Source organism: Somniosus microcephalus, chromosome 9, assembly GCF_052327205.1.
Source record: "Somniosus microcephalus isolate GS21.2 chromosome 9, FLI_Smic_1.0, whole genome shotgun sequence".
In the NCBI taxonomy this organism is placed as follows: domain Eukaryota; kingdom Metazoa; phylum Chordata; class Chondrichthyes; order Squaliformes; family Somniosidae; genus Somniosus; species Somniosus microcephalus.
The window spans coordinates 211,565,199-211,580,501 of NC_140995.1; the positions used below are offsets into that span (position 1 = coordinate 211,565,199).

The 15,303-nt window shown below is 46.0% G+C and overlaps 1 protein-coding gene across 1 annotated transcript in view; it reads right to left on the reverse strand.

Moving 5' to 3' along the window:
* Nucleotides 1-15,303, reverse strand: part of nphp1 (nephronophthisis 1) — a 127,377-nt gene that overhangs the window by 32,204 nt on the left and 79,870 nt on the right. The window contains exons 13-16 of the mRNA XM_085997859.1: nt 8,115-8,225; nt 7,680-7,762; nt 2,181-2,257; nt 2,008-2,101 (exon numbers count right to left, since the gene is read on the reverse strand). Of these exons, the coding sequence (XP_085853985.1) occupies nt 2,008-2,101; nt 2,181-2,257; nt 7,680-7,762; nt 8,115-8,225 (365 nt within the window). The remainder of the gene's footprint in view (nt 1-2,007; nt 2,102-2,180; nt 2,258-7,679; nt 7,763-8,114; nt 8,226-15,303) is intronic.

Sequence of the window (15,303 nt, forward strand, 5' to 3'; positions counted from 1 at the left end):
TGAAGGAGCTATCCACTGAAGGGGTTTAATCCCTACGCATTGTGACAATGTAAAAATAACTAGTATGTGCAAAGGCCTTTTAGACAGGTGCTAGGACGGACAACTAAAAGCAGGAATGAGTCAGACACCTCATAATAGAACAACGTGGTCGAAAAATGCTGAAATGCTTGGAAAAACTTTTGAAAACTAGGACATGTCTGGACAGAATGAGGAAGATGTTAGGAGTTGCAGCTGGTCTGACATAATCTGAAGAAATAGAATGATCCATGAATAAGCAGACAATCGAAATAACCAGTGAGGTCTAGCAACAGTGGGTGATTGGCCAAAATGGGACATCTCTTAACTTTTACTCACGCCCCAACCGGCAAAAACAACATAAAAATAAGACATTGAAGCAGGACATGCACTGCAGTCAGCAATGCCAGAAGAAGCTTGTCTAAAGAAGAAGGATGTCCAAAGAGAAGAAGACCTCAAGTGCTACGGAAGCTGATCACTCCATCGCCTTGACGTGGATCCTTGCTTTAAGGTTGTATGTATTGCTTCTGTGAACTACTGAATCATTAAATATAATGTTTGACTAAAGTACAGAGTAGTCTAAGGGCTAAAAATTCGGTGGCCCCCCAAACGCCTGGGCACCGGAAGTTCCGCCCCGGAAGGAGCCGCGAGCGCCAGCCCGATATTCAGTTTCAGCGCCCCAAACGGAAGTGGGGCACTGCTCGAGGCGCCCTGCATCCCTCTTGGGGCGCTGCAACTGAATATCGCAGCGCTATGTGCCGCAGCGCCACACGCTGCGACACGATGCGCTGCGGTACTGCAGGCCTTCCTCCCCTTCTTAAAGGGGAGGGGCCTGCTGCAGCGCGAGCGGAGATCGCGAGTGCCGGCAAAAGAGCCTGGCACCGAGGAGAAGTGCCGGGCTCTTGGGACACAGCCGGCACTACCCGGGGGCTCAGGAGGCCGGGGACGGCAGCGCGGAGAGGTGCTGGCAGGCGGCCAACAACAAAAATGCCCGCCCTGCACCTCTCCTTTAATTTGCGCCTCTACCGCCGCAGGTAGGCCCCCCTGAACCGGTCGCAAATTGCGACCGGCGTTACAGCGGGGGGGGGGGGTGCGACCAAATATCGCGTTCGGGGCGGTAGCGGGGCACTGCGCAAACCGATGGCGTCATCGGTGGCGGCGCACGCTACAGGCTAACGCCACCATTAGCGCCCCGCGTAGCCAGTGGCGCTAAAACCACTAAGTGCCCTCTTTGGGCGCTAACTGGTGGCGCAGCCCACCGAATTTCATGGCCTAAGTGTCTTTGACTATCTACTGGCTGGGTCCACGAATCACTGGAAAATCAGTAATCCTTACACCACTTGGGCCCATTCCCCTGACCTTTTAATATTTATTTTTCAAATACTTATCCACATCCCTTTTAAAAGCCATTATGGATTCTGCTTCCACCACTGTTTCTGGTAGGGCATTCCATGCCCTAACAACCTTCTGTGTAAAAAAAATTCTCCCAATCTCTCCTTTTGTCCTTTTGGTGATGATCTTAAATTTATGCCCTCTAGTTACTGACTCAGTGACCAGTGGAAATAGTTTCTCCCTACTTACCTGATTAAAATCTAGGGAATTAATCTCCACAGGGGTCCTCGTGCTTGTCTGCTATAACTTTGGCAGAAGAGCCGCGGAAACCATGGAAAATGCAGTCTAGGCTATTTTCTGGGGTTCCTGCAGCTCTTCAGCCAAAGGTACGGCAGATGAGCAGGAGATCGCCTACAGAAATTCATCCCCCCCACCGCCCCTGTATCCTAAATGAATGATAAACAATTTTAATAATTAGACCCCATCAGAGTTACTTGCAAATCTCAGTAGGGGCAATGTCCAAACTCCATTTCATATTTACTTCAACAAAAAGAACAGCAAGTTCACAAAGAAAAGCATTGTTTAGATTGACTTGGTTTGGTCGCGCTAAAAGTATGTCTTGCAAGATAAATGACCACGTCATAGATCTGAAATACCTACTTTAGGATATTTCTCATCTGAGTAGTGGGTAACTTCAGCTTCACTAGGAGTTTAGGTTGTTTCCTGGACACCATCATCTGTTCGAAAAGAGAAGCTAAAGCAGAAAGGCAAAACAAGATTAGGATATAGTTCAAGGAATCAGGAATATTTGCATAAAAATAGATATGCCTCACCTCTCTTAGAAAGTGCTGGATCCACTTCTAATCCTTTTTCATAAGGTGTTCCACCATTTAATACAATTTCATAGGTCCTTTTATAATCATGGAAAATACCAAACGTTAGAAACAATTCACAAGCATCAATATTTCTGGTAGCCAACTGAGAAATCTACTTCAATAAAATCACAATCCTTAAACCTGTGTAGATGTTATCATAACGCAAGACATTTATACAGTGCCTGTCACATACCAAGGAGCTCTGCAGGAGTAGGAGTGGCACTGAGCAGGAAGTGCAAGTGAAGGTAAGGGTGGTAACTGAAAGCATGGTTGAAAGAGTACATTTTCAGGAGGCTCTTGAAGGAGGGGAGAGGAAGGTAGCAAGGTTAAGAGCTTTAGGATTCCAGCATGCAGGATCTACTACCAATAGTGGAGGGAAAAAGGGAACAAACAGCGAGGAAAACGATACAAGATATATTTGTGATGTTTCTTTTGCAATCACCATCACTAAACTGAGCTAAAATTGCTCAATACAATGTGACCATTTAAAATAATGGTGCAAAATCACATGGGCCACTTGTCCGAAGGTCCAATATGAAGTGGGAAAGGCCCCTCCCCTGTCTCTACCAGCAACAAGGTTGAAAAATTACCCCTTATACATTTTGTGAAAAATACTGAAAAATATGTTCTATACGCTCTCTTCATATGCCCCAATATGCCCCAGAGCAGGGATCTACAGACAGATACAGATTATATGTAGGACATTAAAGAGACAAACATTAAAAGAGAAGTTTCAAGGGTGCGATCTGATTTTACAGTCTGATAATAGTCATAGAGTATTCAGACCTGCCCCCACTGTGATTCAGCACATTTATCCATTGAGTAATGTATAGACAAGGTCCAAGGTTCGATCCTAGGTTTGTTAAATAAGCTTGCATATTCTACATGAAGTTCCTTAGCTGAAGGAGACAGCTCAAAACAACGTTGTGTTACTGGGGGCATGAGAAGTCTGGACAGTTATCACTCATTATGCCAGTATTAGGGACGGGCCTAGAAATTGGCTATCAGTAAAAACCTGCCAGTGCCACCGCGGGCCAGTGGTGACGGCCGGCAAAAATGGTGGCGCTGGCAGGGCCAGTAAATTGGTGCTGGTAGCTAATTAACATTAGCCCAGCGGTAAACTTACTGTGCAACGCCATTCTGGTGGCATTCCTCCCAGCAGGAAGTCCCAATGTAGCATGGCCTTGGCGTCACTGTAGCAAGAAAAACCTGCTCTGAAAGCGAGGCTGTCATTTCAGAAAGCAGTTTGGTCTCTTAAAGGGGAACTGCCTTCTGAAATGAAAAAAATAAAAATCATGTAAAAATAGGCAGTTTTAGCCCCAACATCTCAACTGCCTTCTGAAAAAAAAGTTATTAAAAAAATTCCCAAATGGGAGTGTTCAGCTCTTAAAGCCGAATTGCGTTCCACACCTAAAAAAATGGGAAAAGTGCCTCAGCACTAACAAAAATGGCTCAGCAAGCCAGGGAAGGGGCACCCAGGGTCACGCACGCAGCACTCCAGCTTTGTGCAGGGGGTCAACACTGCAAGAGAGATCTTCTACCCACAGGGGCCAGGAGGCCCTCCAGAAAGAAGGATGTGAGACCAGATCACTCGGGCCGTCACTGTCAGCAGTGTCGCCCCCACAACATGGTTCCAGTGCCCAAAGAAGCTTCATGACCTCAGACCACTGGTCAAGGTTAGTGAATGCAACTTTGAAAGCCATCTCCTAGCAACTGCACCACTAGCCTCAATGCACGACTCTCCCCACCCCCCACAAATCACTCATCTATCAACAATCTGTACCAAACACAAGGCACATCTCCCATTCCTAGCTTCACCTCAACCCCTTGGAGGAGACGGTACAGGCCATTCTTTGCAGGGGCATGGCTGAGCCCTTGGCCAGCGGCGAGGTTGAAAGGATGCAAGATGCTGGTATCCTCATAAGTTATCCTCCTTCTGGCAGCATCTCTTGCTTTCCTGCCCTCCCACCACAACTCCACCCTTGTGCCTTCCTCATTTCACCCACCCAAGAAATACAGCCTGCCTAGCCAGTGGTTGACAAAGAAGCGGGAAAGAAGAGAAGAATAAGGGGAGAGAAGAAGAGGAAGAAGAGGAGAAAAGAGGAAGAATAAGAAACACCATCACTCAATTTCACACTCCCAGCCACCAGCTCCTCAAGGTCAACCAGCAAGGCCAGTTGCAGTGCCCCCCACTGAAAGTCAGCAGCCTTCCACCAGCCATGCTGCAGCCACTGGGTTAGCACTGCGTGACATCAATAGGATAGGCAAAGGCACACAAGACAGTCACTAAGAGAATGCATAAGGGTGCTGAGTTGATTTCCTGATGTAATATTGGATGGATAGATGTATAAAGTTGGATTGGAATGTTTGCTTTGTGGTGGCTTTTATTTCAGCATTGTGGCCAAGAGGACATTGTGATGGTCAGTAACAGAGGAAAGGTAAGGTGTGGGACAAATTTTGAAAGGGGAATTGGGCTACTGCAGGCGGATGATTCCATCCCGGATATCACAGCCAGAAAGGGGCTGTCTGGGTTGCAACCTTCTTTCTGCTTCCTCTTCTTCAGTGGCTTCCTCTTCTGCACCTTCCTCTTCTGCACCTTCCTCTTCTGCACCTTCCTCTTCCCTATGCGAGCAGATGTTGTAAATCTGAAATAACAGCATAAAATGCTGGAAATACTCAGTAGGTCAGACAGCATCTCGACCTGAGATGCGAACTCTGTTTCTCTCTCCACAGATGCTGCCTGACCTGCTGAGTATTTCCAGCATTTTCTGTCTTCTCAGAGGCCTTCCTTTACCATCCGAGGCATTGCAAGCATCCATAGAACTCCTTGCACACTTAAAAAACTTTGAACATGTATTACACCAAGCCACTACTTCAATAAAAAAAAATGTAAAATCCAGAGCAAAAGCTTAAATGAAAGATGTGTGAGTCCCTTTAAGAAGTACTCACAGCGACTCTGTCAGTCTGCTGAACGCTCGCTTTTCAGAGCGAGCTTAGGACCCAGCTCTGAACTCAGCGCTAAGGTCGAAGCTCGCAGAGTGTAATGTTAAGTGACATCATGCTCTCCCCATTTGCAACTTCAGGGCCAGCGCTGCTATCGGCAGCACTAAGGCCCTCACCAAAATGGCGGCCGGCAAGTTCCGCGCCAGAAAAGGGCATTTTTCACCAGGATAGCAGCGCAAATGGGTGATGCCAAGGTAGGGAATTTGTAGGCCTTTGTAATTTTAGAAATTGGATCATACTGCGCAGGTTTCACAGGCACCTAAGGGTCCCATATGGCAGGTGACATGCACATACTCATTCCACACCAGAAGTGTGCTGATCGCCATACTGGTAAAATCTCATGTGGAGGCATCCAGGGCGCTGACTGAAACAGGCATATGCAAATGGGGGCCTAATGACCGCTTCAGGCCCCCTTTGCAAAATTAGAATAGCACATGACTACAGCATGTACCATGCATTCTGCGGTTAAATACTTCAGTCCCTTGGCAGCCAAATCAGCGGTCCTCAAAAGTGGTCTTTAAGTTTGACCTAACAACAGAAAATGCTGGAAAAACTCAGCAGGCCAGGCAACATCCGTGGAGAGAAAAGAGTCAATGTTTCGGGTCAAACCCTTTGTCAAGACTGGAAAAGCACAGGAAATGAAATAGATTGAAAGGCCAGGCTGGGAGAGAACAAAAGAGAAGTGAAGAGACATTAAGAGGTATTCAAAACGAGACGAGATGGTGATAGGACTAGTGGAGACAAAAGACGGCTCTAGATTAGGTGTGAAATGTGCTGGCAGAATGGGAGACAGCTGCCATGTGGGAGAGAAAAAAAAAGGGGGGGGGGCCAAAACATAGGTGTGGATAAAAAATAAGTAAAAATGTAATGGGGGCCGAGGTTATGATCTGAAATTGTTGAACTCGATATTGAGTCCAGAAGGCTGTAAAGTGCCTAATCGGAAGATTAGGCACTTTCAATCTATTTCATTTCCTGTGCCTTTCCAGTCTTGACAAAGGGTTCACCTGAAACGTTGACTCTAATTTCTCTCCACGGATGTTGCCTGGCCTGCTGGGTTTTTCCAGCATTTTCTGTTGTTATTTCGGATTTCCAGCATCTGCAGTATTTTGCTATCGTTTAAGTTTGACCTGTTGTACTTACCTTATTTTGAAGCCCACATTAAATCTGTTGGACTGCTGCCAGCCACCGCTCACCTCCCACCCAATTGCCTCCACTGACCCAACAACCTCGGTTGGCACCTACTTCCACCTCCATAATATCGCCCCTCTGTGCCCCTGCTTTGGCTCATCTCCTGCTGAAACCCTCATCCATGCCTTTGTTGTGTCTGGACTTGACTATTCCAATGCTCGCCTGGCCGGACTCCCACCCAGCATCTTTCGAAAGCTTGAGCTTATCCAAAACTCTACTGCTCGTATCCTAACTCACACCAAGTCCCGTTCACCCATCACCCCTGTGCTCGCTGACCCACATTGGCTTCCTTTCCAGCAATGCCTCAATTTAAAAATTCTCATCCTTGTTTACAATTCCCTCCTTGGCCACGCCCCTCCCTACCTCTGTAAACTCCTCCAGGCCTACAACCCTCTGACTCTCTGTGACCCTCCAATTCTGGCCTCTTGAGCATCCCCGATTTCTTCGCTCCACCATTGGCTGCCGTGCCTTCAGATGCCAAGACCCTAAGCTCTTTAATTCTCTCCTCTTCCCTAACTCTCCTCCTTTAAGATGCTCAGTAAAACCTACCTCTTTGACCAAGCTTTTAGTCATCTGTTCTAATATCTGTTAATGTGGCTGGGTGTCAAATTTTGTTTCATAACGCTCCTGTGAAGCTCCTTTTGATGTTTTACTACGTTAAAGGCGCTATATAAATGCAAGTTAATATTGTTGTTGTTTGAGCCTGCTGATCTTACTAGCCCTGGGCCAAGTAAGCTGCGCCCGTCATGACTGGCACCCGGCAGACCAATTTGCCATGGTCCCTCATCATTCGGCGCATGCAGCATGTGCAGTGCCAGGATTCAGGCGCTATCCCATTTCGAGGCTCAAGAATCTTCTCATTAATGAAGAGCTTTTGTATTCTAATTTCCTGTATTTTAATCATTCTACCTTGCTTAAAAAAATAAATTTGATTAGTGGTTTTAGCTTGTCCGATCATTTGCCTGTGTGTAATATGTTTTGAAGTGAGTGTGAGAGCATAGCAGTTGACTGCTTAATCTAGTAGCAATACGGCATCTAGGATCATTATTAATCTCATGGTCAACATACTCAATTAGGGCAGCAAGCAAAAAAAACACCTCTTTCAGATGATAAGGGATTTGGCTCACGTACGGGAAATGTTGCCAGACTGTTGAATAAGAAAACAGTGCTAAAGAACCCAAACTTGTAACAGTGATATATAAAGTTAAGATTTGCTTTTAGCTTTCCATTGATTGGGAGGTTCTGTTTTACAAAGCATCCGATTACCTGTGGGGAACAGCATCTCCATTAACTGTAAACAGCTGCAGAAAAGCCCAGCCACAGCTTAACTCCCCTCGGTGTCCAGTTGACTAGGATGTAAAAGAGGCTCAATTAAAAAAACATGTAGAACGTAAGAGGAAAAGATTTTCTGTTCAACTTGGAAGTTTTATTCAAACTCAAACATTACAAGATAGAACTATAAAGCATTGCACTATACATCAAAATTAATTCAAAATGGAAGAAAATTGAACACCGCCACGAAGCCATAAGAAAAGAATTTCTGCACTGATATTTCATTCGATTCACTTGAGTGAGGTCTAGTGTATTTCAAAATGAATAAACATTTAGTTGAATACAAATGTGTAGCTATATTGCAATCTGATTGTTCTGGAGTTGCAAACTATTTGTAAATGATCAGCAAGCTTTTCATAAACAACTTACATTTCGAAAGTAGGTAATACCCAGTTCAAACAGAATACCAATACCCGAAGACTGTGAATTTGACCTAACAAAACAATCACCATCCAGCAGGCTGGGAAGTATGCCAGTAACCTGCAACATTACAGAAAAATAAATAAATAGAAATAAAATATTCAGTTATTACAGCAACTATAGATAGGCTTATTTGTGGAAAAACAAAATGCATCTTCTAAGGTGTCATCTGTCAGGTGCCATTTTCAATCAGTTTTAAACAACATAAATTATCTTACTTTATAAACCAGAGATAAGCATAAAGTTATTTCCCAACAAAACACTGACTTTGGAAGTCTAGTTTAATATTCAATCTTCACAGTAGATATAACGTTGGAAGGAATCTAAACATTTTCAATGCACTGCACATTCAAGAGCATTCAAGATAGAACCACAGGGAAGATGTTAAGAGCCTGATGTATCTATATCTCAAACGATGGTTTAAAATTCATTCGCACATTGTAAGAGTAAATCAGATTTCTACCTCATTATTCTCCACATACCACAGGAATGGCCTAATCGTCCCAACAGGGAAACATCATAGGGGCATGGCCTTTTTTGAGAATTTTGCATGAGGAAAATGTTACATATGCCATGTAATTCTTTACATCCTTCAGGATTCGAAGATAACTAAATATGCCAAGAAGGATGTGGAATTCACATGTGAGAAATGTAAGCCTCCAGCTGACCTCTGTCGCTAAATGTGAAGAATTTTACAAATATTTGGGAACACTTACATTCCCTCTCAGCATCGCCATATTGCCCACATTCATCAAATTTGGTGAACTGTTTCAAACCAATCGCAAAAGACTAGCAATTATCACAGGTTAGCAACATAATAAACAAGAAATGAGAATCCAGATCTCTTTTTGCCAATACAGATGTGCCGAGGAGAAACTTTAGAACAAGGATGGAAAAATCAAGTAGAGAGACACATTTGACTGATGCATTGCTGAATTTGATTGTGTGAAAGTCATTGGCATCAGGGCAGCAATAACTGCCTCTGGCACACCCCTTTCCCCAAACTAAATACAAGAAGGCAGAAGGCCAGTCAGTCCAAGATCATCTCCAAGACCCATAGAAGGTAGCAGGAAATTGGGAAGCAATTTACAAAGATGAAAACTAAACAAAATGTTGTCTTCAACCAAGAGGTACACATAACTATACATAGTGATAAAAATGTGCCACTATCTGAAGAAACTGCTATTAAATTGCTTGACCTGGAAAGTTGAAGGGATGACAGACACAGAAACTAGCGTCTGTCAGTGACAACAGTAAGTGTCTTTTTATTATCTTGTTTTTTCCCATGTATCTTACTAGATAAAAGTTTATCTCCTTTATCGATTATTATCTGTCTCTGCAGGACTTCAGCACATCAACAAAACTAACATTCTAGTGCAGCACTGAGGGAGTGCTGCATTGTCCTTCGGTTGACATATTAAACCCAGACCCCGTCTGCCTATTTTCAGCAGTTCAGCTGAACAGTAAAGACTGCAGAGTGTTCAGTTCCATTCGCAATTCCTCAGATAATGATGCAGTCCATGCCCGCATGCAGCAAGACCTAGATGACATTCAGGCTTGGGCTGATAAGTAGCGAGTAACACTCGCGCCACACAAGTGCCAGGCAATGACTATCTCCAACAAGCGAGAGTCTAACCACCGCCCCTTGACATTCAATGACATTACCATCGCCGAATCCCCCACCATCAACATCCTGGGGGGTCACCATTGACCAGAAACTTAACTGGACCAGACACATAAATATTGTGGCTACAAGATCAGGTCAGAGGCTGGGCATTCTGTGGCAAGTGACTCACCTCCTGACTCCCCAAAGCCTTTCCACCATCTACAAGACACAAGTCAGGAGTGTGCTGGAATACTCTCCACTTGCCTGGATGAGTGCAGCTCCAACAACACTCAAGAAGCTCAACACCATCCAGAACAAAACAGCCCGCTTGATTGGCATCCCATCCACCACATTAAACATTCACTCCCTCCACCACCGGCGTACCGTGGCTGCAGTGTGTACCATCTACAAGATGCACTACAGCAACTCGCCAAGGCTTCTTCGGCAGCACTTCTCAAACCCGCGACCTCTTCCACCTAGAAGGACAAGGGCAGCAGGCGCATGGGAACACCATCACCGCCAAGTTCCCCTCCAAGTCACACACCATCCTGACTTGGTAATATATTGCTGTTCCTTCATCGTCGCTGGGTCAATATCCTGGAACTCCCGCCCTAACAGCACTGCGGGAATACCTTCACCACACGGGTTCAAGAAGGCGGCTCACCACCACTTTCTCAAGGGCAATTAGGGATGGCCAATAAATATTGGCCTTGCCGGCGACACCCACATCCCAAGAACTAATTTTAAAAAAGGACTTCCAAGAGTGTGCTTTCACTACTTTGCAGTTGATTTCCACAATTTTGGAGGTCATTTCTGCTACCTTGGATTTTTGTGAGTCTGATCTACACTTTCCATCTGTCAAGCATCGGTTCAGCATGAGTGCCACTTAAGCAGCTTTATCTTGGACCTCAGATGGGGACCAAGATGAGCAGCAGCAGCAACAGCACCAGCAGCAGTAGAAGCACCAGCAGGAGCAGCAGTAGCCTTCTCCTCCATAGGAGAGAGGGGATGAGCACAGGGGTGCAGCTCGCAGGAGGTGATACCCCCAACACAGGGTATATAGGCGGAGGATCAGCTTGTTGGGCATGTCGGAACCCAGGAGGCTCAGGGTATCGTGTCAGGTGGTCGCAGCCATTTGCAGCCTCCTGGAAGAAGACCTCCTGCCAAGTGGACCTGGTGGGCACACTTTGCCAGTGGCTGTCGAAGTCACCACTGCCCTCAATTTCTTCGCCTCTGGCTCCTTCCAGGGATATGAAGGAGATATCTGCAGAATCTCGCAATCTGCTGCCCGCAAATGCATCACTCAGGTGATCGATGCCGTGTATGCCAGGGCCAGCAATTATGTGCACTTTGCAACCAATGAGGCCAGTCAGAATGAGTGGGTGCTCGGCTTTGCGGCTCTGGCTGATTTCCAACCGGTCCAGGGAGTCAGCGATTGCACACATGTGGCAATCAAGGTGCCCTCAGATTACCGTGGAGTCTTCATCAACCGTAAGGGCTTTCACTCCATCAATGTTCAGCTCGTATGCAACCACAAAAAGATCATCATGCATGTGTGTGCCAGATTCCCAAACAGATACCATGATGCTTTAATCCTGCACCACTCCACTCTCCCAGAGCTCTTCCGACCTCGAAGCAGAGTTAGTGGCCGGCTCCTTGGAGACAGTGCTACCCCTGAAGACGTGGCTGATGACACCCGTTAGAGGCCCAAACAATGAGGCCCAGGAGAAATATAATCAAAGCCATATGACCATGCGAACTATCATCTAGCAAGCAATCGGAATGCTGAAGATGCGCTTTGGGTGCCTGGACAGATAGGAATGGGTACAACTGCAAGTTAAGTACGTATGAAGAGTGATGTGCTGGAGTCAGCTTGGGAACAGAATCTCTCTGCGGGCCCTTACAGAACGCAGCATCCGCTCTAGGGAGGCACCATTTGAGCAAGGTGCAGCCTTGCCACGTTGGGACTCCATTGATGCAGTTTCTTCGTCTGCTCCCCAACCTGGACAATCTTTCAACTTTCATCTTCGCAGGGTCCCTTTAAATAGTTCAGCTGAAATAGCTGCCATCGCGCCTGCTCGCGCTAATTGGTCAGGGAACCCGGAAGTCAGATGCTAATGCAGTGACATCACTAAAAAGCCACAGACAAGCACGCTGCTGAAACTTCCAGTTCCCCATGCGCTACAGGGTTCCCCTGCTGCCAGCACGTCGGACAGTTCAAATTCCAGCCTTACTCTCAACAATGAGTCAACATAAAATGCTAATATCGTCTTATATCAATCAATGCTCCCATCTAAATGAAGGCAACAAAGAGTATCCTGTAGAACAGTGACTAGTCTTGCCTAATTTCTGGGAACATTGCCCAATTGTAGTTGTTCTGTGATGCAATGGCAATAATTGATTTAATTGATATTACATAGCAGTTTTTGGAAATTAGGCAACATTCTGCAACACTGATGAACAACTAGGCAGTTAAACCAGTGAAGCAGTTTAGTCACTATAAAATACGTGTTCCTGTATCTGCATAATAATTGAATAATAAATATTTGCATTTATACAGCATCTGATCCTGTCACCAAAAAATCTCAAACTGCTTTATAGAATGAATCATTGTTGGAGTGCAGTAACTGTCGCTACTTAGGCAAACACTGTTCTTTTGCTGGTAGTGGTTAAGGCCAGCTTAAGTTTTGTCAAACACCATGGGCTGGATTTTCATTGAGGAGGCGTGTAGGAGGCGGGACTACAACTTTCGGGGTTGCAGTCCCGCCTCCAGCGAGTTGTGGCCAACCTCGCGATTTTCACTTGATTGACCTTGGGCTCAACGGGCCAATTAAGGGCCACCCGGCAACAGGTGATGTCACAGACAGACATTTCATCTGTCAAGAGCTTTTGACAGATGAAATATCAGCGTTTCACAGCTGTTTGAAGCTGTCAAACACTGACAATCTGTACTCTAAGTTAATTCCTTCCTCTCAGGATGATTTAGAGATCTCTCTGGAACAGAAAGCTGAATGCTGCAGATTTTGACAGATCGTGGCCATTCTGCTTTCTGTGCCGGTGAGATGAGGGACTCCCGAGACCTGAAGGAAAGAAGGCTGTAAAGGTAAGTACATGGAAGTAAAACTTCTTTAAACACTTTACACACACCAAACACACTTACCTCTGCACTCATGCACCCATCACTCACTTGAACACCGGACATCTCGACCCCTCCAAGCCCTTCATCCCGACGGCCCGCCTCGCTAACTTGGCGTGGTTTGGAGCCGTCGGGAATCCCACACTTCACCAATAAAAATAGGGATTAGGCTAAAAACTGCCTGTTAACTACCTGTTAACAGGCAGTTAATTGGCACTAATCCCCTTCCCGCCTCAGGGAGGCGGGTACCCAGCGCGGGTCGGGTACCTGCCTCCTTTGAAACTGGCATGGAAGCGGATTGGGGGCAGGATGGGTTAGTGCCCCCCGATTTTGAGATTTTAACCCCCCACACGCCTCCAATCCCGCCTCCACGGCTCAATGAAAATCCTGCCCCGTGAGTGCCACTGGGACAAGAGATGCATCAGTCTGCAGACCAAGCTCAAAATACACAGGGCTGTCATTCTGATGACCCTACTTTATGCCTATGAAACGTGGACAACATATGCATGCCACATTAAGAGACTGAATTCACTTTCACCCAAGCTCCCTGAAACAACTAATGAAGATCAGATGGCAAGTCACGATCCCCGACACCGAAGTTTTTGAAAGCGCTAACATGCCAAGCATAGATGCTCTTATCATGAAGGCTTGGATACGCTGGTCAGGCAATGTGCTGCAAATGTCTGATGAACGAATCCTGAGGGTGATCATTTATGGCGCATTGTCACCTATAAAGCGACCTCTTGGTGGACAGCAAGAGATATAAAGATTACTTAAAAGCAACTCTGAAATAGTAGAAAATAGACGTCTATAAGTTGGAACAGCTTGCTCAAGATAAGAAAGTATGGACAGAAAACATCCATGGAGGTATCTCCTACTATGAGGCCCATCACATTGCTGATGCTAAATGTAAATGCCAGCTGAGGAAATTGCACCTGAAAATTCCAGATTCCCAACCTGGTATATCTGGGATCCACTGTTCACTCTGTGGATGCTGATTCCTAGCAAAAAATCAGAAATTCTTCAAATACTGCCATAGGATCTTCAATGTCCATCTGAACCAGTAGACTTGACACAGTTTAATATCTCATCTGCCAATTCAGGACTCCCTCATTACTACACTAGATAGCTGCATAACAATTATGTAAAATATTAACCTGAAGAGTACACTGTGATCCACAAAAACATATGTGCTTTAGATACAAATACCTCTCTCTGTCAGAATTATAATACAGGTAGACTATCCTTTATCCGAACTTCCGAAAACCTCTAAAAACCGAAAGTTTTTTCGTTCAGCGTAAGTCGTACGCACGGCATGACCAGAGTGGCGCACGACTTACGCTGAGCAGGGCAGAGGGTCACAGAGTTCCCTCCTGGGTAGGAGATTACAGGCCGAGCTGGGCAGTGTGAAGGAGGTACCAGGAGAGTGAACCCAACAATACAGCGGCCCGTCCAATATTCTTTTCTCCCCCCCCCGCCACCCGACCCGACCTGACCCCCGACCCGAACCGCGGCCCGTCCGATATTCTTTTCTCCCCCCCCACCCGACCCGACCCGAACCGCGGCCCGTCCGATATTCTTTTCTCTTCCCCCACCCGACCCGACCCCCCCCCCCCGACCCGAACCGCGGCCCGTCCGATATTCTTTTCTCCCCCCAACCCCCGACGACCCCCTGACCCCCGACGACCCCCCCCGACCTGAACCGCGGCCCGTCCGATATTCTTTTCTCCCCCCCCACCCGACCCCCGACCTGATTTGCGGGCCAGCTTAGTAGGAGTCAGCCGATATCCAGCTTTCCAGAGAAGCAGGAAGGGGAATGAGACACGGAACAGTCGCAAGAGGTAGCCTGAACTTTTAAAATTTATATTAAATACAAATTTCCCAGTCTTATAATACCTTCCGAAATCCGAAAAATTCCGAAAACCGAAACTCAGCTGGTCCCAAGGCTTTCGGATAAGGGATAGTGTACCTGTAGTCAAAGCTGTGAACATTTACCCTGTGGGAAAACACTTGTTGTCCATTCAGCATCTCCACACTCTACATGCAAAACAGATCTCAAGAAATCAGCTTTTAGCAGCATTACAAAATTCATAAAGGTATCTATGTAAAGTCTGGGTTTGTATATAACTGTATAATGTCACGTATGGACTCAGCTGTTGATTACATAGAGTACTAATGTATTTTAGGCATCTTAAGATTCAGAATTAGGCAACAATATTTGGCAACAAAGTCAGATGTCATCCTAAAATTAGTTGATAAACAAGGTGGCAAATGATACAAGTGCTCACTTAAACAATGGCATTTCTAGTACCAGTTGGGACTGCTGCTTATGTGGACCACACTACAAGTTCAGCTTTGCACCAACGCTCAACTTGTAAATTGGATGTCAAGGTCCA